Here is a 24,442-nt window from a genome sequence, read left to right as displayed (position 1 = left end):
TTGCTGTGACGTCTCTTGTTAGAGGAAACCCCTCATAAACAATGACGTCACGTAAACATTTGCTATCCGACTTTCCAACCGACCTCAGTGCACCTGAAGAAGGCCTTTCAAAACGGCCGAAAACGTTTGTGCTTATTAATTTGATTGCTAGAAACAGCGTGTGTAAGGTTTTTTGTGCCTACGATTAAAAATTATACCTGAATAAATGGCATCATGCCAGACTGGAATCAAATCTAGGTAAACACCAGAAATTTTTCTGTGCAATAAGTCCTGGATAAATCAGTCATTTTATTCTTTGTTTCTTTAAGGTTTCTAATCATAAGAGAAACTTTTGAAATATGAAATTTGGTTCAGTAATAAAAAATTGGAAATAGACACATTAATATAAAAGTTTGAACTAATTTTAATCATATTTCTTATTTTAGTTTAATGGACCTATTATTCTAAATGCTGATATCCTACCAGGACCTGGCAATCCATCTCATGTACCTATTGATTTATGGACATTCCTTATCTTGTGTCGAGCCAGGTTTCCTAATTCAATTTTGTCCATTGGATGGACTGCAGAAGTCATTCCAGGAAGTACACAGAAAATAGGGTAAGAGCAAAATATAATTTTTCTAAAAAATAAAAGTAATTTAAAATTCTAGATAAAATAGTTATAACAATTACATTGTTTTTCATACATTTTTTAATGTGGAATCTGTTAAATTATATTTTTTGTCTACATGAAAACTAATATTTTTGTATTTTAACTTTATGTTAGCCCATTAAAATGGTAATACAAATTTTTATTAAAATGTTTGAGAACTACATCAGATGTTTTAATTTATGAAAAAGATCATTGATTTTTTTTTCTTTAAACTGGCAGACAAAACAACTAAAAACTAGTATAAAATCAGTTTTAATTTTTGTATTTTATGAGTTTATTATTATTATTATTATTTTTTGGATGGTACATTATTGTATATTTTAAATTTTCTTCATTTTAAAAAATTTATTTCTCAAACAATAAATACTTTCATAATAAAAAATACAATAATGGGCAAAGACACTAAAAAAATATCTGTGCATTTGCAATTTTTATTATCAAGTAATTCAAGCAAATAAATTTTTAATTGATTAATGCCCCAATATCGTACATTCTATAGAAAATATTATTACTAGTTTCAAAAACTTATAACTTTGTGATATCTCTTCATTTTAACATTCCATATTTAACTGATATTTAGGATATAAAGTGCTTCTGATGGATTTTATTCAGTCTATTTTCATACATAAGAGTAATAGTTTTGTTTACATCAGTTTTTTCAAATTTGATCTGTTGTGAGAATAATGTGAGATTTTTATTTTGAGTAAAAATTTAAAGTGAAAAATGATATATTTAAATCCAATGAACAAATTTGTTAAATTAATGGGGAAAACCAGAATACATTATGAATGCAGCAATAATAATTTCAAAACATTAAGATTGCACATATTTTATCAATCTGATAATTACTGACCTACATGAAACCTGTGTAAGATCAAAATTAGACATGTTAGTGTTTATTGTTAACACTAGAATTTTTGCTTTTGTTGTTGGAAATAAAATAATGTACAAGAATGAAATGATTGACTTTTGACAAATGTTATTGAAAATTTCAGAGATATTAGGATTATCTTATATCTTTTACTTAAATAGAACATATTCTTTAACTCTTCCCAAAAAATGTTTTAAAAGTTAATAAAATAACTTTAATTCTTTAATACAGTAGAGTGTCGTTTATCTGAAATCTGGTCAACTGAAAGCTTTCCAGTTGGACTTTGTCATGCTGAATCAAATGTTTTTGATACTAGATTAACTTCTAAAGTATAATTTTTTTGTTTTTATATCTTTCAATTTATTTATTTTGTTTGTACAAAATGAAGAAGTAATTTTTAACGATACAATAGTTTCGATTATTATTATAAAAATTTTCGTTAGGCTTAAAATCGACGAAAATTCAACATGAAGCGACACCCAATGGAGAAAAATTTCAACATCAGATAAGTTAATATATTTTTTGGTACATAATCGGTTATCTGAAAAATCAGTTATCCAAAGAACCCCAGTCCCCAATTGATTCAGATAAACGATGCTCTACTGTAATTCAATCTTTTGTCTTTCTTCATTCAATTACATTATTGTGAACCTATGTCATTCTGACATTCAATTTTTAAAAGCCATAGGATGGAATTAATAAAAAAAATTATGATGCAGCAAGTCATAATAGACTTAGTTTTCTTCTGTTGCTGTTTTCTATAATGATTTTTAAACAAACAATTATTAATAATTAATGCTTATATTCCATAATCATTATAATAAAATTTTGCATAAAAAATTAACTGAAAACTTGCTTCCAACTATATTTAATGTTTTTTGACTCCTAATTTGGAATGAAATAAACTAAAATTTTCCATAGTGTAACAATTTTAAAGTACTGACTAATTTGGACAAATAATAATAAGATTCATTTCAAACAGCTCTTGCAAAACTAGCTATTTTCAAGCCCATTAAGATCAGTGGGTGAAGTTGCTATAGCATACTAAAATTTCAGCCAATTTAACCAAGAACCAAAACCCATAAGGACATTATGCAGGGTCCTTTATATGAATCCTGAAGATAATTATATAATATAAAAACATTTAGTGTTAATATACAACTTTATAAATATTCTAATAATATATATCTAGGAAGATTTAATTTTTATTAATCCTATGATAAGCTTTTCATGTTTTGTACATGAAATGTGTATTTCAATTATAATCTATTTTAATTTTATTTCATTCTTTTTTTTGTTAATTTTTTGGTTACTTTAATATTAAAACATTATATTAAAATAAAGTATTTTTACTTAGTTTTATAAATAGAATCAACTATTATGAATGATCTGCTGGAAACAACAAAATTAAAGTAGAATTTTTCTTTAAGCATTGTTAACCATTTCTGACAGTAGAAAGTTGTTGGTACTAAATTTTAATTTGAATATTGTATGAATGTTAATGAAATCTTAATACCATTTCTCCATTTATTCTTTGCTCATTTGAGGCAAAAGTTTTTGCAAATTTCATTGAGGTCAAACTTATTTTCTATGTTTAGTAAGTCATTCCCAATAATAGCATACTTGATTTTTTTCATCATCTAATTTTTAACTCGTTGAAATGTATAACAAAAACAATTTTTAAAGGGGAATATGGATTACAATATTGATCTACCGGAGTTTGATTTGATTGTTGAAACTATAACTGACCAATGAAATAAAAAATTGTAGAGTTTGTGAAAGCATTGTAATATGTAAAATTATATTTGGAGCCTTTCTCAATCAAAAAGTATTTAAAAATGATTTTTGTTGGATTTCATGTGCAATTCATGCTTTTTACTTGAGAGTTAAGAAATGGTTTCCAATCTGTAATTAATTTTCTGAATTTATTCAAACTGCAATCTTCTTAACATTTAAACAACTATTGGACTTTTGGTTATGTTGAAGAAATCAATGTTTAATATTTAAAGCTTTTATTTAAAAAAAAAAATAATAATAATAATAAAACTTTAAATGGCTCAGGCCTAATACAATAAAATATTTGTGAAATGGCATCTCTATTGCATAATGAAGAGAAATTTATTAAGCCGTAAAGTTATTATATTAATTATATTCTATTATATTATTATATTGCCATTATATAAATTAGATTCTATGCTGTTTTTCCTAATAGTTTACTGAATAGAAAAACCATTGATTTCCAAGTTCTCCAGAATGATAGTGTTGTCAGCATGTCTCTAAATGAAAATAGAGTATGTAGATCCATTAATTAATAGAGAGACAGATTTTCGAAGAAAAGCAGAATTGTGACTTAATTGAAAATGGAGATGATGTCAAAATTACTAGACCATAAATATAATATATGTAGAACATGATGACTTCTGTGACACAGATAAAAAGTCACATCCAGGAATTTAGTAGTTTTTTTTTTATAAAGAAAAATAAGGAATTTCAAACAGTTTCGCCTTTGTATTATTTAATTTATTACTTTGATAGTGGTTTATATTTTTATTTGTGTATTTATCATTTTGAAATATGTTTGAGAACTTTTTGTTACACTTCTATAGAATTGCCTTTTTATTTATTTGTTTTTATTATTTATTTATTACATTTTTTGTTCAGTTCCTGAAGATTACATTAGCCCAAAAATGATTGAACTGTTGGTTTTATGTAATTAAATCTTACATTAACATAAACTTATAATATTTGTAAGATGTTAGTTTTAACATTCTGACTATTCAAAAATTACATTTATGAATGGTATTTTGAATATTATCTGCAAATGGTTTTGATGAATTAGAAACAAAAGTACTATAGTATCGTGTAATAAGATTAATTGATTTATAGCATGACATTTATCTTTATCAGTTCATAAATTCTTACATTTCATTGATTTGAAAGCAGCAGTTTTCAAATCAATTCCAAAAAACTAAATTGGCAAAATCATGATAGCAAGTATTACTAACAAATGACAAATGCACCATTAATAATTTTTATGTAAATTCAAAATAAGCAATATTTTGTTCATTATTGTGCATATAAAATGCAGAAGCAACTATGGTAATTTGTAACAATATTCAATAATTATATTTCATTGCAGATACAAGTACACTCACACACACACTTGATAGCATCATATTGACTTTGCTCTTTTTCTTAAAATGACTTCAGTAAATTAGTTATTTATATAATGTTTTACTTTTTTATTGATTTTAATGTATGCTAAGTAGTTAATTACATTTTTATTTTTACAAAATTAGGTAATTCTGATCCAAATACATTAAAATTTTTTACAGTTATTCAGAAGAGATGATAGATCGAATGATTGGCCTAGTTAAGGAATACAGACTTACCCAACCAGTAATGTTCCCTGTATGTGCTTCATATTTAAAATATTCAGTGCCTGAAATTGAAAGTTTATTATTTCAAGTTCCTAATGGTTCTTTAACCGTGTGGTCTGCTAAAGGACATCCAATTAACGTGGATGATCTCCTAGCCATCAGGAAAGCTTTTCACATTAGTTATGTTTTTTATGATCTTCCAAGTGAACTGCTTGATGAATTTCTTTGCATGGCCTATGATAAAAAATAATTATTTTGGATGTTACTATTTTGATACTAACTAGTTTTTGTATATATACATGCTCAATTTATTTTATATATGTATTTTTTTTTTTAATGAGATTTATTAGAATATGCCGGCAGCTAGTATTGTATTATATTGTAAAGTGAAGTATATTAAGAAAAGAATAATCATTTTAAAATGTTTCACATATATTTGTACTTATGTACTTGTAGTTATTTGTTTAACCTTGTAAAAATTTTGTAGAATGTTTTTTGTAATTGTATATTTTTTCAAAGTAGTCAGAGAAACTGCTTAATTTTTATATTATGAATAATTACTACATTATGATTATTCATACAAAGTGAGAATATCTGCGATAGTATGCCCCCTTTTTTTAATGATTGAATAAGGTTTTTTATACACAATCAGCAATTTGTTATTTCTTGAATTAGTTAAGGATTGATTATTTATTTTATAGTAAAGTAATTGATATATTAATTTATCAATTAGTTTTATAACCAGAAGTAATAAAAATTATCAGTAGTATAGAAATTAAACAATTTATGTATTTTTTAATAAGATTTTTTGCTTAAATCATAGTTTTTACAATGGAACAATGAGAAATATGTATTTTAAAAAATTGTTACATGTGATTTGACAAGATGGCAGAAGTCTGTGTTCTAATTCAAAGTATTGTAAAAATGCAAATATTTAAACAGTATGTTTCTGTGGTTTTGCATTAAGTTGATAAAATTTTACTTAATTTTTAACATGCAAAATTCCAAATATATAAAGCATTTCAAATAGCTGCTATAAAAGATGCCTTACATCTTTAGCTTGCCAGTCATGAAGTATGTCTTTGCAGGAGAGTAATAGTTTTGTTTTTTGCATGATCTGGTGATTTTAATAAGGTTACAGTATGTGTAAGTGAAGTTTGCTTTTGCTTTGGTCCGGCAAGTCCAAAACCAATCATTACACCCAGTGTGTTCATCTTTTTACTATAATGTTCTGTAAAGCTTGACTTAAACATCAAGTGGCATAAATATTACAGAAAACATATTTTGACTTCTCCAAAATATTTTTGAATTTGTTTATATTCAATTAACATAACAGAAATAAATACAACCCACTATTTTCTTAGAATGATAATGGATATGTTAAATTTCTACGTTTATACTAATATCATAATCATTCTCGTTTGAATAATTAGTAAATTATTGCATAGCTAATGCAAGACAAAAACTTTTTTATATTTGTATTCATTAAAATAAAACTGCAAATTAGAAAAGGACTATTGTATTTGAAAAGTTTTATTTGTAAAACATATGAAATTTTTATAAAACCCAAATAATAATAGATCACAGCAAGAAATTCTTATATCATATAGTTCAGTTTATTCTTAATCATTAAGAATGGATAGAAAACACCTTGTTGAACATTGCTTCATTGGATGCAATAACTGAAATGATTTTTGATTAGATACTTGTTGTAAATAAATATTCTTTACAATATCCAAATTGTAATGTCTTTGAATTTAAAGTATTAGGATGTAACTTTGTTTCTTTTAAAAGCATTGAAATGTTTGTTAGATAATCAAATATAAATTATAAACTGAATTAGTTATGTCTTTTTATACCAATATTAATTTTTGTTAAAAGTGCAATACAATGATTGAAATAGAAACAAAGTTATTAGTGATACTTGTAAATGTATAAATATTGTTTTTCTACTTGTAAATTATTCGTATTTAGCTTATAAATTAATTAGTCATATTTTCTTTGATGTAAGATAATTTTATAATCTAGTATTAGCAAGTGTTTAATATAACTTATGCAATAGCATGGGTTATGTGTTTTGAGGACACGGATGGTCGTTTGGGGTCAATCTATGATGACTGGCTTTTGATAAATCTGCCTTTATAGAGTTTTAAGCTGTTCAAACATAACAACTGTAAAAACCAGGTTGTTACTTTTATATCAGTTTGAATATTTCAAAAATTATCTTATGACTTTCCTACAGTATAAAATGGATATATTGTTCATGTGAACTATTTTATGCTGTAGTATAGTACATAGTAATATTGTACAGTATGCGGTATCGATATACATCTTATTGTATATCGAGTCGTACTTATGATCTATGGGAAATTTAATAAAAATTTAATCAGTAACAAGAATATAATTCATCATTAGTTAAATAATTATCCTGAATGTTTTGGCTTTATTGCAATCTATTTCAAATAAACTTCATATGCCATAATTCCAGTTGACTGTGTCTTTTGTTGATAAACTTTTAATGTTTTTTTTTTACAGCAAGTTATGGTTTTGATAAATCTACTTTATATATTTCAATTGAAAATCTAAAAAAATTATTTTATAAACTTTAATTAATTTTATCAGATAATACCTCAAATAATATAAACAATAAAAAAATCAGAATTTTTTTAAAAAATAATATTTCAGTATTTTTTTATATAGTTAAGAAATAAAATTAAACACAAGGAAAACTTTTTTATTCATTATCAATCATTTTTATCATTAGATTCTAAAGCAAACCAGAATTAGTTGTTACAATTCTTAATTAAGACATCTAGTTTATGGACTAATTAATGGGTATGAGTTTTTTAAATGTAACTTTTGTGTGCTTTTGCTTATTACTATTGGTAAATAGCATTGAAAAAAATACTGTTTACTCTAATAAAAAACAAAGAAGATAAAGACCAGAGCTTGAAGATAGTTTACATCATCTCTCTTATATAGAGAAAGTAATGTCTACATATGAAATTATGATACTATTTTCTATGCTGACGCTTCTCAAAGCTTATTTTAAACACAGTATATAAATAGTCACTATACAATTATTCAACAGAAACCAAAGAAATAAATTACCATAAGTTATTCACAATTAGCTCTAAAATCAAATGCCCTTAATCAAATCTACTGTATTCAAACATCATTTAGAATGTCTTGATTCAAATTTTATTGTGAAGCTCTGGAAATGAACCACACTGAAATTTAAAAATATCTAAATGTATTAATATTAAAATATAAATTTTTATGTCCATAAAAGGGAATATTAAATTTAATAGTGAAAAAAAAGCTTTTCTTGGAAATTAGACAAAGGAAAACTGGACAGTGAAAGTCCTCAGATTATCTCTAGTTGGAATCAAATTAAATGTCGATTTTGGCTCATCCTGCAATCTAAGTTCAGATCTTGTTACACTTAGTAATGAGTGATGACTAAGAAGAAAGTGGGATTAGGAAAAATAACCAATCAAAGTGATTGATCTGGGACCAAAACTGATAGACACAGAGAACTTCTGATGACTTTGTTGTGCAGCATCTTCCTTGGTTGGTCCTTCACTTCACCCTCAACTCAAACTGGGCTATCATCATCTCAACACTTTCTCCAACAACACCCTGGGATAGTCAGTTCCAAAGAGGACTCTGAAGGATTCTTCTCTTAGTGCTCTCTTACAATTGTCACCTGCAGATCCAAGAATATTATTGCTGTAAGCTTTATTTTGTGTTTAAATAAATCAGGACAATTTTTGTAACTAGAGTCTGACTCTGTGTCTATCACACCCACATAGGAAATGGCACCCTTCTTCCATTCCAGCTTTTAGCACAACTCTGCGACCTCACATTATCGATACTTTTTATGTATGCCCTCTATGTCAAAACAATATTTTTGTTGACATTTTTATTGCTACTCAGTCAGCTTACTGCTAGATTTGTCACAACAATTGACTTGACAGACGACAATATACATGTAATATCTTTTATTTGAAATTGATATGCATTTCAAACCTTTAGTCCCTTTTCAGCTGATTTTTTACAATTCTTTCCCTGACATTTTTATCATATATTTATAATAATTTAATATTTTCTGACTTGGTTTTTCTATAATGATGTTATTTTAAAACTTGTAGGTTCTTATACATTTGTACTTTTTGAAAAATTGCAATTTTCATTTGCAACAAAATTCAAAAATACATTTGAGTTTTCATAAACAACATAACTTTTCACATAAATGACAATACACAATCACTATAAATTTATGTACCAATTTTATGTTGATTTCAAATAAAAGATATATTGTTTAAAAGAATGTGAATTGCAATCTGTCAAGTCAACTGTTGTGACAAATTAATAGGAGGGGAGTGAGTATCCAAAAAGCGTATAAACAGATTTAACTAGATATGATGCGAACAGCAAAAGCAATTTTGTTATTGATATATTAAATTTCTGTCAGAGATTTTTTCCTTCCGTAATTTTCAGTGATAGGTTCATTTGAAATATCTTGAATGATTCACTCATGTCCACAGGTGGAGAGGACAAGAGCTTGCATTATTTGAGCTGTGTTCCCAGTTTTGTGTTCTAGTTTCTAGTTTCATGTTTAATTTCATTCAAGAACCTCATAATGTGGTGCTACATCATCTGGTGCAGTTGACAGGATTCTTGATGATATAAGTTATGGAAATTTAGATATGGTGTCTACGAAAGTGTAACAAAGAGGGGTTTGAATAAGCTTCATGAAAATGTTTGGTGAACTTATGGCTGTGATTGATAAAACTGTTGTAGATCTTTTGTGAGGTCGTCTCATCTACAATCACTGAGTTAGATCCACTGGTAGAGGGGGAGATTGGCCAGAATGAGAACACGACCAAGGACAATTTTTCATTGGAAGCTGATTCTGTTGCTGGCTATTGAAGGAAATATATGCTGATGGAGATCAGAGTGAAGATGCTAACCAAGGACATTGACATTGGAAGTGTCAGAGGTTTCACAGAAGAGTCATTAGCAGGTCAGAAGTCACAGTATCATTTGCCAAAGTTAGAATTGGTGAAGTTTGATGGTAACTCCAGAGGGTGGCTGAAGTTTTGGACTCAGTTTAAAGGGATTCGTGAGAATGAAAGTACAGTCAAACCTGTTTTTATGCGGTGGATAGGGACCGCATTAAAAAAAACGCATTAAAAAAAATCTCATGAAACTTCACGAGTGGCTATAAAAAATAGTTTTCGCAACACAATTAAAAAAATATTTTTTTTATGCGGTCAATAGGGACCACATAGAAAAAGTCTCACATAGAAAATAACTCAAAACCGTACGAAATAGAATTTATTGACAACAGATGTCAGCACTTGACTGTATCGTCTGTTTTACATATTTTTGTCCAGGTGGTGTTTTGTTGACTATAAAAAATAAATTATTTCATTTTTTCGCATATTCATGCAATAATATTACTATAATAAGTTCATTTATGCTGTAATAAGTTTATTTAGCTATAACAAGTCAACGTGAGACATGACAAATCGCACAAAAACCGCACAAATAAAAAAAATCGCATAAATAAAGAATCGCATAAAAAAAGACCGCATAAAAACAGGTTTGACTGTATCTCAGCGGAGGATAAATTCCAGTATCTGCTCCAGGCCAGTAAGGAGAAATCCAAGGCACGTGAGGTTGCAGACAGTTTTCAGCCAATGGCACAGAACTATCCCAAGTTGATAACATATAGTGATTTGGGAGTACTTTAATACAAGTTTATGTGCAAGATATTTTGAAACTTGTTGTGGACAATAAGAGAAAAAGTCACTGTGGCTGAATTGTATGATAGACTGGTGACTTGTCTAAGAGTATTAGTCACTGGGAGTAACTTCACAGAAGTAAGCCAACTGTTGTTTCCCATGGTGGAATCATCACTACTGCAGGTGACTCTGCAGAAGTGGAAACTAGTTTGAGTCATGAGTAACAATGAGCCTGAGGTTAGCACCTTGAGCCATTTGATGTCTTTCCTTAAGAGGGAGGTCAGAATACAGATGGCTGAATTTGGACTTACTGAGAAGAAGCAATTGACCAGGGTGAAGAGCCCTAAACCATCACATGAAACCACCCACAGCCAAAATCGATGAGGATGTATTTTCTGCAATCGATCATAAGACCCAAGATTGTCCTGATGTTGACAACATTAGGTTAAAAGATAGGAAGATGCTAGGTGTGCTTGGAAAGGTGTCATTTCTCTAGTGCAGGGCTTCTTAAAACATTTTTTTTATTCATGACCCCATTTATGATTGTGATTTTTTTCGTGACCCAAAAAATATAAAATAAAGATATATAAATATTTTGTGATGATTTATTGATTAGGTAACAATATATATACATATGAAAAAAATATAGTTTTAGAATTTGTTTAAAAATATACAAAAATATAAAATTAAAAATTGCACAAAAAGTTGTAAAACTGTATTTATTATAGTACAAAAATTATATACCCTGTTTTTCATCAAAACTGCATTTCTTGCAATAACATAAATAAAAGAGAATATTGGGCAAAATATATTGTTGCTGGTATATATTCGAGCCTGGGCATTTTGGCTGCCTTAGTTCGTTCAAATATATTCGAGCGCAGCCGTTAAATGGTTGAGTATACAAAAATTAAAGGAAAATTGTTTTTTAATGAGGCAGATGTGCTTGCTTTTTACTGCATAACAAACTAAATCTTGGTGCAATGTTTGACACTGCTGGACGTAAAATCTCTTCAACATTTTTTAGTGATGAATGATATTGGGATTTGATATGTGTTAAAGCTGAAAAAGTAATTTCACATAAATATGTGGTGTTGAATGGCAGAACAACATTTTCAAACTCTCACAAATTATTTTCAATATTTTGCATTAAAATCTTGCAACCCCAAGATTTCGCTAAGCAACCCCAAATGGGGTTGCAACCCATAGTTTAAGAAGCCCTGCTCTAGTGTGTTCAAATTGAAGAAGACTCGTGTGTGATCTGTGAACAGCCTCATCACCATGTCCTGTGTCCGGGAAAGGAAGAGGACAGCAGAGCCACTGATAGGAGTGGGAGAAGGGCGGCTATGTTGACTAATTAGTGCATGAGGAAGGTCTTTCTTCAAACCTTGCTGGTTCGAGTTTATGCGGACACAGTCATTGGAAATTTATGGGCCTTGATCAACACAGGATCACAATGTTTCTATTTGACTCAATAGGCAATGAAGCTCAAAGCTTAGGCCCTGTGGGGAGGTGAGAATGGTGCATTGTTTGGGGGCAAGAGACAGTCCAAAAGAAACACTGCATTTATGAGAATGATGTAGAAAGCTATGATCAGAAAGTCCAGATTAGAATGACTGTGTTGGATTAGTGATGGATCTGTGGGGTGCTGCCTCAAGTCAGGGATGGGCCATGGGTGAATGAGCTGACTCAAGCAGGGATCAACCTCTCTGACTGTGGGGAGCACTGAGATATTCATTTACTTATTGGAGCAGACGTACAGTAGTTGGGAGGCTCTTCATGTTTCCAACTGACTGGGCCAGTGGACCTAGAAACTAAGTTGGTTGGGTGCTTATGGGAGAATGTCCATCATTGAAATTGAAGAAAGACAGTGTGTTGGTGGCATCTGCATTAAATCTCAAGACTGTTGATATACAACATCTTTGGAGGTTAGATGTTCTTGGCATTACAGATCCAATAGAGAGTAAGGGTAGGGAGGTGTAAGTTGAGCAGCCCAAAAGCATTTCTTGGAGAAATGCTGTTGGGCAGCCTCAATGCATGTGTTAGTAAAAGCAGATGGAAAGTATGAGATTGCGTTACCCTGGCTGGAGGGTCATCTGCCACTACCCACAAATTTTGAAGTTGCCAAAAAGAGGCTCCAGGTAGTTATGAAAAAGCTAAGGAGTGACTAGAGATTGAAAGAGTATGGATAAGCATTTTGGGTGTGGGTGGAGATGGGAACTATTGAATGCATTTGGTTGGGTGTAGGGGTGCATAGGTGATGTACTTACCTCACCACCCTGTCTATAACCCTAAGAGTGAAACCACTCCCATCCAACTAGTGTTTGATGCTTCAGCAAAGAGGAAGGGAGAACCTTCAGTCAATGATTTCAAGACAATCGGACTGACCCTGATAGAATTGGTATCAAGTGTGTTGTGTTTCAGATTGAACCAAGTAGCAGTAATCTTTGACATCAAGAAAGCTTTCCTACAGATCAGTGTGCATCTGAAGATCATTATTTTCTATGCTTCCTGTGGTGGGAGCAGAGAACCAGTAACTGGTTGTGTATAGGCATTGCCATATGGTATTTGGAGTGTCTTCAAGCCCTTTCTTGCTGGCTACTATACTTAATTATCATCTGGAGAGGACACCTGAATATTTGAAGACTATACTTCAATAGCAAAGCTATTGAAGTTGAGTCTGTACATAGATAACTGTGTTGCAAGCCTGAACAACCCAGGAGAAGTGGCAAAATTCATATGCAGCTCGATGGAGCTCTTGGGGAGGGCTCAGTTTGAACTCTACAATTGGGTGTGGACAGGAGAGAACAGGTTGGGTTAATTGGTCATCACAGGAAAATACTTTAGTTCTTGATTTACAGGATACTGTGAATGATGAGAGTGAAATTGTAACCAAGAGGAAAATAATGTCAGCTACTCGTTGCATTTTTGATCTGCTGGGATTCAGTTGTCCAGTGACCCTGCTGTCCAAGCTGCTCCTCCAGAAGAGTTGGCTACTGAAACTTGGATGGAACACCCCAGTTCCAGAGAACATCAGGAGAAGGTTTCTATCCTGGCATCGACAGTTATGTATTTTTTCTATAACTCTTTTTGCCCTGTGGGCACTAAGAGGGGGCTCTTTTTGCAAGCCCATTATGGGTTTGGCCAGACCACAATGGGGCGGCTGGGTGGTAAGGGACAGAGCCTGACACATCTGATCACCCCCTGAAAAATTCCTGGGGATTTTTCAACCTGTCCAGATTTGATCTCAGGTCCCCTAGAGTGGTAGGCTGCCACCTTGACTGCTCGGCCATCTGGCTGTCCGGCATCGACGGTTAGGTAAACTGAAGGCTTTGTGAGTTTCTCATTGGATTCCAGGAAGGAATAGTGGTGTGGCTTCCCTTCACACATTTGCTGATGCAAGTGAGTATGCTTATGGAGCTTGTGTATTCTTCCACTGGCAGAGTAGGAAGGAAGTGAAAGTCCATCTTCTGACTGCCAAGTCGCGAGTGGCAGGAATGAGAGGAATAACTATTTCTAGATTGGAGCTTTTGGGTTGTTTAATCGGTGCTTGGCTTTCCAAAAGTGTGAGGGAACCTATGGGAGCTCTGGAGGTTTTTGTGCTACTTCTGAACTGATTTGAGTAATTGCATTACACTGGATTTGGAAGCAGGCAAATTGGGCGACCTTTGTGTACAACTGAGTGAAGGAAATCCATGCATTTATTGATCCCTCTGACTGGCTTCTCATACTTGGAAAAAGGAATCTGGCAGATTTAGCATCTCAGGACTGTAGTGCAAAACAGCTACGGTCAGTCACTGATAGGAGGGTTTCGATTGGTTGTATAAGAGTCCTGATCTCTGGCATGCCTCACCCGTACAAGTAGACTTGAATGTGGAGAACCAGAGAGAAAGAAGAGTTGCCTCACAGGTGAATGTAACCGAGATCTGACGGGAGATAATGACAAAATTGAGTTTATTGTCTTCTCGCGTATATGGTACATGTCTCGACGACACGGCTAACAAAGAACAACTAATGGTCAATGCGAGTTTGAACTTGTTCCAGGAAGTGATGACAAATAGTCTATTACGACAATAGTGGAAACTTCTGCTGAAAACCGGCGACAAGCTTCTGCTGCCATCTAGTGGTTCGAGGTGATAACTACACTTCATTCCGTTTGTATCGTATGTATAAGGAGATGTTTTTGGGTATTAATATAAAGTTTTGAACATTTTTATATCTCACAATAATTAGAATGGCAGGAGGAGAGGTTATTTGCACTATGTATGGCTGCTTTAATTTTAAGATACAAAGTGATCGCAAGTCCTTTTACAAATTCCCTAAAAACAAACAAGTGTAAGTAAATTAATAAGCAATTCGATTGTTTTCATTTATACCAACATTCCTCCTTTAAAATATTGTTATCATTCAATGTATGTGTTTATGTTGATTTTCAGATGCATTCAGTGGGTTATTAAGAGCAGAAGGTTTTGAAGACGAAAGGGCCAGAATATTTAAATAGAAATTGTCATGTGTTCCAACCATTTTACTGAAAAAAATTATCTTCAGAAATATCAGCAATATTAATATATTTTTGCCCCACATATCATGATGAGCATTGAAGTTGCCGCAGATGATAGAGGGGGCCTGGGGAGTGTGTAAATATGTTGTCAAGATGGGAGTTTAAGTTGCTTGTAGCAGTCTAAGGAGGGAAATAGGCATTTATGAGCTAGATGGGGAAAGGAGTGAAGACAGTTAAAATGATCCACTCGGGGTCGCTGGGAAGATGGGACTGTTTAAGAGATTTAAGTTATACATAGATTTAATCTTGTGTGTTACTTCTAGCATCAAAATGACATCATTTTGCTGCATGCAAGAAATTAAATTCAGTTTTACATTTCCTCATCTTAGTGAAATTTTTTGTTGAAGTGGATGGCATTACCAATTTCATTACCACCAATTTCTGCTTTGTGCATCTGAAGAATATGAACCCATATTTCATCACAATTGTGCATTTTGCAGAACGTTTGGAATTTGATAAAGTTATAACGTCACCATCATGGTTATATGAGAGTTTATCATTTGACACGTGTAGACTTGCTTACCCAGCATGACGGATTGATCCATATGGGCCAAATTACAACTCGTGATTTGGTCTGGCTCGTTTGAGCTAAACTCTGATTGGATGTCCCAAACTTCAATCTCGAATGGGATGACCAAGCTCCCAGTGACTGGATCGAATTGGTTTTCAACTCTGAACTCACCCTAAATTTAACCAGAGTCTATTCTCAAAAGGAGCAAATTGTCCTTAGCTCCGAAAAAAGTAGGAATCTTTATACAATGTTTTTTATTTACTTCATTACGTTAAGATGATAATTTAATTTGCGGTTAATGTTACCTTAGGTTCCAAGATGGTGGCGGTTCTGCTAATCTCAATTCAGAGCATTTGGTGAAAACATCGACAGAGGGAGCTCTCTAATAACATGTGTGACAAAATATGCAAAATTGTTGAAAGTGCCGTGAAATGTGGTCGTGCATAAATATGCAAATTAATAAATATGACGTCGTAGATGACTGTTTCTTGTGGAAATATGCAAAATAATAGGTTGTGCGACATTTGTGAAGGTTTGTCATTGCATGCTGTGTGTACTATACAATAGTTTTCTGTACGATTTTTTTACAACCAAGTTATTTAGGTGAAATTTATTCCTAAATTTCTGTTGATTATTATGATAATTGTTATTACTTTTTAATTTTGGTGGCGTTCTAATGTTCGTGCTCCTGACAGACCTACCGGAGATTAGTGATTCATCCTTTACTGTTCATTAGCTAGGTGATGTTATATAGTATTTCGAGGCCGTGCGACTCCTTGGTGAGCACCGCAGGTGCCACCTGCGAGGAGTTGCTGCCTCTCGCAGCCAAAGTGGCAAGTGAAGCGAGCTGCGAGGCTGCAGTTCTCCATAGGCTTAAACTTATATGTACAGTACACTCCAAGCAAATCCTGTTCGAACCACTGATGTATTCAATCTCGTAATTCACTACATCCAGTTATCAATGGATTTCAGGTAGTATGATGATTTTTTTCTTTTTTGTCTTTGTCGAAAAGAAGGAAATGAAACCAAAAGCACGGGAAAAAGTAAGTAGCATATTTATGTTTTAAAAATGTTTAAGTTTAAGAATAGTTTAAATATAGGCACGTTTAGGTTATTGTCGACGGTCGCCATCTTGTTTGCTCATGTGCATGAGAAAACAAGATGGCAACCGGAAGCTCCGTCATCTTGGATCCTAGGGTAACATTAACCTAATTTGCTTTATGGCGCCACTATGTATTTTGCACTAGGACCCTGTTACTTTCTGTGCGGCTCTGCGTATTCACCCAGTAAACTCATTAATTCAATCAGTAAACTGAACTACTCGACAACAATTTTTTTAGTTCAGTTTTTGCTTTTCAATCGATTTATTTCATTATTTTTGGCTGGATTTTTAAAATCTCTATAATAAGTATTGGGATTTCTAAAGAGCCAGATTCTTTTATCATTTAAAATGTAATTGCACCTGATCTTGCTAACATCACTTTCACATTTCTTGTTTTGCTTTTATAACTTCTTTCCATTTATGCCTGTTTTACAATCGTCTTTTGCAATATGGAAAACGGGCAGATGCAGTTTCTCATCGCAATTGCAAGTTTTCTGCTTTGACAATTATTTTGCAATTGTGTAAAATCGTATGGATCAATTTCTGAAACTGTTTGTAGGCAGACTTTCTACTCCCAAGCAGTGCTTGAAATCTAGTGGATCTGCAAAAATTCCAGTCAAATGGAGAATGTGAAATCTGTTAAGATGCTTCCAATAACAAACGTGGTTTTATTGTCGATTTTAACCAATCGATCACCACATTTTAATCAATAGAAACTTTAAGGAATCTGCTTAGGGGTCATCTATTAATTACCTATATAATAGTTCTTGGATCCCAAAATTAAAGAAATGATTAAAAAGTTCTGCAGATATTTTCTGATAGTTTATTCGACACGACTTGGGTCAGGCCTTGCAGGTGAGAATTTTCCAGAAAAGTCCTAACAACCCCTTCATTTGTTACTTTTGTAAGATAATTTTTGTGTTTGAATTGTGATAAAATATTTGATACATTTCAAAACTTTCCACATGTAGAATTGTAACTTATAAATTTTCACTGTCGTCCTGTGTCTGTCCTTCCTTAATCTTGAGAATGGGTATTAGACAAATGAAAGTAAAGACCATATGGAAAGTTTAGGGGCCATTTTTTAAAAATTAATAAAGCCACCTTTTGTTATTTTGTGCTTAATGTTTTGACACATGGCATTAATGCTTTATATACAGGGCATTTTGGTGTCAATCATAATTTTCGTCGAAATTAGATGAAAGATCTTTATATGTTGAAGAGGTGGGGAGTGTGACATTTTTAAATATTTAAATAATTCCATTTTAATACATAAAAATTTTATGTAAATCTGAAAACTTAAATATAATGATTGCAATTATTAGGGATGAAAATAAATAGAGAATTCCGGGAAAGTGCAGCAACAATACTTTTTATGTGATGAAAGAATTGAGAGAGCTTAGCCACCTTACAGCCACTTCTGTAGCTATGGTTCTAGCAGAGTAAAAAATGAAAAATAAAAATAAAAAGCTATCATTAAATTAATTGTGAGTCCTGGGGGCAATTAATTAGTTAAATTAATTGTAACATGTAATAATGAAGTGAAAAAACCCAGATCTCCACCTGGCATTTCCGTTGCTCCCTGATCAGAAAAACAAGATGATCGAATGTCTTCAAAAAAGCAACAAACCTGCATGTATTTAGAGAAAGTTGTAAGATAAATCCAAACATCTAATTATCGATAAGGAAGAATGTCAAAATTGGTTAAATTATGAGGTAAGACAAGTCAGAACACCTGGTAAAGTATCAACGATCCGGCCGAGATGTCAATTGTTGACGGCCCTACTGGCCAAACCAATGACATATGTCGACCTTAGACCACATTAAATCAAAATCATCTGATTCTACTCCCATGCTCAGGGAAGATAAAAGGGGGACGCTCGAAGAGCAGACCCCCAAAGCTCTCATCTCCATCTAAAGCAACCTCCAAAGATCCACGACCATCTTCCCGACCATCGAATAAACTGAATCCGAAGACAGCTAGTTATCCAAACGAGGTATTTTACTTAGAGATTCATTCAAAACTTTATTCAACAGTGGCAAAACTTGTTCATGAGCCACATGTAGCTTTTTTAGACCCTTATTGAGGTTCCCATATACTTATACAATTTCTTTTTATAAACTTGGTGCATACTGGTTACACATATAATGTTTTGTAAGTTTTCTATTACAATCTCAGTGTGTATATTACACTATGTAAGTGTAACTCTCAATTAAACCTCAAACAGGCAACTGAAAGCTTAGGGCACATTCATAAAGTCAAAGGAGTTAAATGATTGTTTACCTAATCATAAAGTACCAGTAAAGTATGAGTGATATTTACTATAGAACTATAGTGATAACTATAAAATGTAGTTAAAATACTATAGATGAGATGGCTCTTCAATAGAGGATGTAGCTCTTGTTTATTTCTGTTAGGCAATGTATGGTTCCTATTGGACAGGTTTGGCCACCCTTGTTTTATGTATTGTTGCTGTTTTAAAAAATTTTCAGAAAAATGAATGAATTTATTAAATAAATATACTGTGCATAGTTTATAGTGCTGCAAAAATCATTTTATTTGAGCAAAACGAAAAAATAAGCAAAACAGTAACATAACTTATGACAGACACCATACAAATTAGTGAGTGCATTGCACCTGCTAGAACGTCCAGTTTGCTAATCCCAGTTTACAGTATTCCATGATCTCTCATTTCACAAAAGTTGAAATTTTGGTGCATAAATTTCTGATCACGAATGATCAAATTCCTGAACATTGATGTCCACGAACATCAAGGTATAGTGTATTTTAATTACAATCACTCTGTGTTTATAACTTTTAATTATTAAAGTTCTTATTTTCGTTTTGATCAATTTTAAGTTAAAGGAAAAGCTTTAAACTTGTTATATGATTAATATAATAAATGAAACACAGAATAATATTTATTAAAAAGTAGTTTATTGGAATTTCAATCCAACACTTAAAAGTATGTTTGTTTATATATATATATAGGTTAGTATGTACATACATATATTATGTTTATGTATATATATGTATATAAAATTTGTGTATGTATGTATATATATATGTGTTTGTGTATTTACATATATATATATAATACAACATGAAATAAATTTATAGGCCTATATATATATACACATTATATACAGTGAATAATAATAACAATAGAACTGCTTCAGCATTAAAGCAGATTACAATAAAAGTGCATTTATCTAATTGAACACTATCTTTTGAGAATGAGTGTTTGCTTATTATGAAGCATTCATAACCATCTTGAGCATACTTTGTAGGAGCTCAGTCATTATGAAAGAAATGTGAGATGCACACCAGAAAAAGACTATCTATAATACATTAAAACTGATTCCAGCTATTTGAGAAGTTGCTGTGAAAATACTAATAGTCTAGAAGCAATTTACAAATTTCTATAATATTGATTGTTGCTGCATAATCTTTTATGATTCAAATCAAATCTTGTTTAATATATTTACATATTAAATTTCTTTTTATATAAACACTTTTTAACAGTCCATTGCATAGGTATCCATCTGATAGATGCAACCTGGAGAGAATGGTCCATCTTGTATAATATTTAGTATTTCCATAACTGATTTATGTACATATATAAATCACAGGCATTTTAACTACCAATTATTGGACCAGATCAGGCTGCATCTGCCACGTTAAGAAAATGAAATTTTTTAGTTATTTGATGTTTTAGCATAAATATATGTAAACATCAATACATATTTACTTTGTATAGTTATCATCTTTGTGATTAAGAAGACCGGTAGAATTTAGCAATTGTAATCTATATACTAAGTTAAAAAGTAAAAATTGCAGTTAAGCTTTAGCATACATAATTATGCAACAAAAAAAGTTGGAGAAAAATAATAAACAAGCAATCTCAATATCTAATAATTTTATATAAAACTGTTAAAATCTTATAAATAATTTTAAGTCATTTCAAATCTTCTTAAAAAAATTTCTTAAAAAATTCTGGAAGAGTTAAGATGATGATCTCACAAACAAATACAGATGGTTGAAATATTAGTTTATGGTTACATTTATAATTCAATCATTAAAATAACATGCACACAACTTATTGCATACTTGACAATATTTCTGTTATGTGTAGGAAATACAACATTGTATTTTAATATAAATATTTTTGATTTCAAATAGAGAGTTTTTAGATCTATTTTTAACAAGATAAATGTAGGTACAGTACTTAAATTACTATGAATAAACAAAATTACCGATATGTTAAAATGTTTTTAGCAAATATAAATTGCTAAGATAATACATCCCTGATATGAATTCCATAAAACTTAAAACATACTTTACTTACTTTAATTATAATTAATACATTTTAAAAATATAAAACTGATAAGTACATTAATAGATTCTTATTTGAAGACATAAAAAAATGGTAATGATATTTTTTGTAGATGAACTGTCTTCATATATACATATATTGATAATTTTATATAGCACACCATATTTTATTCCTTTTTTTTATATATATATGTATATATATATATTACATTTTTACATATTTTTGACAATTTCGATATATCTTAAAATCATACTATTTTGAAAGCAACAGTCACTTTATTAACACTGTACTTAAATTATTTGCAGAAACATTTCATAAAATTCTTTTCACTTTTTAATTGGCTAGATTTTTTTTTACCAATTTACCTTTTATATATATATATGTTTCTGTCATCAATGAATGAACTACCTGGACAAAGTGTACAATAAAGAACCATGTGAATCTTCTCTTTGAGCCATTGCATCTCCATAAAATTTCCTAAACTGGATATATGCAATTCATTTCTTTTTTTATAAAGTTCATATTTAAAAAATATAGTGTCTCCTAGTAGAAGATTCTTGTTCAAGTTTTCTTAGTGATATATTTTGGAGTGCTTCACTTGACTTACTTTCATTCACTTTTCTACTGCAATAGTAATTTTTGTATGTTTATAAAATTATCACAAGAAATCATCAAAGTGAAATAGAAAAAAATAAGTAGCAATGGACAAATTTATACTAATTTATCTTTTAAACAAAAATTAATTTTTTTTAATGCAATCTAAAGCAAAATATCTAATTCTATTGTTTCTATCAGCGTGATATTTTTAAAAAGTTTGAAGCGGGAATGCAAGCTTTTAGTATGCCTTTGTTTGTCATTTGATATCCAAAATCTTTTACCTACCTAATTTACTTTCTCTTTCTATAGGCAGCCAGTAAAAAAGAAAGGAATTTTCAGCTAAGATAATTATTTGGAAAATTAAAAAAAATTGTATTTTCTTTTAAGTATTGTGAAATTTAATAATGTGTTTATTTCAATGATTACATAGGTAACAAAAGTATGCAATTCATTAAATTAATAATTTTTTAATAAAAAATACCATAATTGTTTTTTAATTCTGAACAGGAAAAATTATAAGTACTGAGTGTCAAATTAGTATTGTATGGTTAATTAACATAAATACTAAATAATAATATAAATAATAACATTTATAACAAAATAAAAATAATTGTTTGATTTATTATCATAATAAATTTTAGAAAATATGAATTCTTTTCACAATAATTGAAATCTTTTAAATTTGAATTTTAGAATTACCTATATTTTGTATATCAATATAAATTATGCTTTATAACTTCATTATCATCAAAGAAAATTCAGAACAGATGGGACCTGTGCTTTAGCTGGACAATCTTCAGGCCTTTACAACTTACAGTTCTTTTTTACAGTTAAAGGTTAGTTATGTCTTAATTGTTATAAATAATACATTAGCTAAGAGATGAATACAAAAGGAAACAGATTTCAAATTTGATTTTTGAAATTTTCATTTTTTTTCAAATATTCAGAAGTAAAAAGAGCCTCTTACACAATATATCTAAACTATACTTGATTAATTGGAAGAGAATTTATTTGCAAAGAAGATATTGGAAAAGAATATGGGATATCAAGTAGACTCAATGAGGCTTACAATTTAAAAGAAAAATTACATTGTCTCAATAAATATTCTAAAGACCAAAGAAAGTGAAAATGCTAGATCATTTGCAGGGGAAAAAAAATCAGTATCTATGGTTGTTCATACTTTTGTTGTAAATGATTCTGCTATAAAGTACAGTACATTGAGAAAAAAAGATAAAGATTAGAAATTCTGAATTTCTTTCATCCAAGATGGTCAGAAATTTAACATGTTGACTGCTACAATGTATTATTTTTTTATTCCCTGTAGGCCAATATTCCCCAACAAATCGTATCTATCAATACAAAATACAATATTTTACTGAAGAGAAAAATTATAATATATACTAAATAATACTGTGACATGCTGACAGTACACTTGACAAACAATGGCAAATTTTAAAATTTAAATAGCGGTACATGTCAATTTATACTATTAGAGAAAGATAACATATGCCACTGTCTGTCGGTGTTACGTAAAAATATTTATTTTGTGAGTACTTTCAAAAGTATATAACTGTCCTCTTCAGGCAGAATTGTTCGTAGAGAACAAAACATTTGAATTCAAAAATAGAACTGAAATAGGAACCAATGTTTTTATAAATCATTGTGCACGGCATTGAAATTACATAATTTTGTAAGTTGTATATATGTATTATTACAAAACTACAATTATATATAAAAGAAAAACATTAAAAATAAAACTGGATTAATATAATAATAAAATAAGCAGTAAATAAACAAAACTAAATGTATAGCAGTGCCAATGTGCTGAGTTCTTTTTATCACAAACCATAAGATTTACAGCTTTATGAGGTTAAATAGTGCTGTCCACAGTTCTGGTATATCTAGCATGGGGAGTTACATTGTGACATTGTTGAGATGTAAAGGGATTCCAATATGAATAATGTTTTTCAATCACCACAGTGTTTTAGAAAGACAGTTTGTGACCAAAGCAGCTTGAATTTACTCTCTATTGCTTCTTTTTTTAGCTAATTCTGTTGTGCATTTGTTATGTACTGTACATCATCATCATGATGTTCTGCAAGACTGAGTTGGAGCATTCTGGTAGTGGCTCCAATATATAATAGCTTCGACCCAGTTAGCGGATTTTGTAAGGGTGTAGTATATACCCCAGAGTTTTCATGGAGTGTAATTTTGTCTCTATCATTACAAAGTATCCTATGCAATGTGGGTTAGGGTGCTAGTGGCAAAATATAGCCAAATTTCTTGAAAACGCGTCAAATACATAACGAAGAGGGACCCAGATATGGAATGGCTGATGTTGCAAAAATCAACTCCTTCTTATGATACAAAGTGGATGGTGGAAATAACATGCTTTTGACCTGGTTGACTAGGGTATTTGAACTTGGCCAAAGAATACCCAGCACTGCAAACTGCTGATTTAAGAAGGGAAAGTTTGTCATCTACAAACAATTGAGTGGAACGTCCTGCATATCAGCACTATAATAGCAGAGTTTCTGTACCTGGAGGGTTGAAAAGCCATATAAGGCATGTTGAAAGGAGGTTCATCAAATTTATGATATACAGAAAATAAGATGCCATTGGGAAAGCTATGTATGAGCAGATCCAAAAAGATCTTTGAATCTTTTTCCTCCTCTGTAGTA

At 30.8% G+C, this 24,442-nt stretch overlaps 2 protein-coding genes across 5 annotated transcripts in view; one reads left to right on the top strand and one right to left on the bottom strand.

Annotated features, from left to right (window-relative positions):
* Positions 1 to 7,385, top strand: part of LOC136976553 (protein FAM151B-like) — a 28,799-nt gene extending 21,414 nt beyond the window's left edge. The window contains exons 4-5 of the mRNA XM_067271885.1: positions 426 to 598; positions 4,859 to 7,385. Of these exons, the coding sequence (XP_067127986.1) occupies positions 426 to 598; positions 4,859 to 5,153 (468 nt within the window). The 3' untranslated portion in view covers positions 5,154 to 7,385. The remainder of the gene's footprint in view (positions 1 to 425; positions 599 to 4,858) is intronic.
* A 13,966-nt stretch (positions 7,386 to 21,351) lies between these two features.
* Positions 21,352 to 24,442, bottom strand: part of LOC136976540 (multiple PDZ domain protein-like) — a 289,818-nt gene continuing 286,727 nt past the window's right edge. For all 4 annotated transcript variants that reach the window (XM_067271850.1, XM_067271852.1, XM_067271853.1 and 1 more), the window contains one exon: positions 21,352 to 21,788. In XM_067271850.1, the coding sequence (XP_067127951.1) occupies positions 21,689 to 21,788 (100 nt within the window). In that variant the 3' untranslated portion in view covers positions 21,352 to 21,688. The remainder of the gene's footprint in view (positions 21,789 to 24,442) is intronic.

Source organism: Centruroides vittatus, unplaced genomic scaffold (genome assembly GCF_030686945.1).
Source record: "Centruroides vittatus isolate TY-2023 unplaced genomic scaffold, ASM3068694v2 contig_401, whole genome shotgun sequence".
Classification (NCBI taxonomy): Eukaryota; Metazoa; Arthropoda; class Arachnida; order Scorpiones; family Buthidae; genus Centruroides; species Centruroides vittatus.
This window is presented reverse-complemented; position numbering and strand designations above follow the sequence as displayed.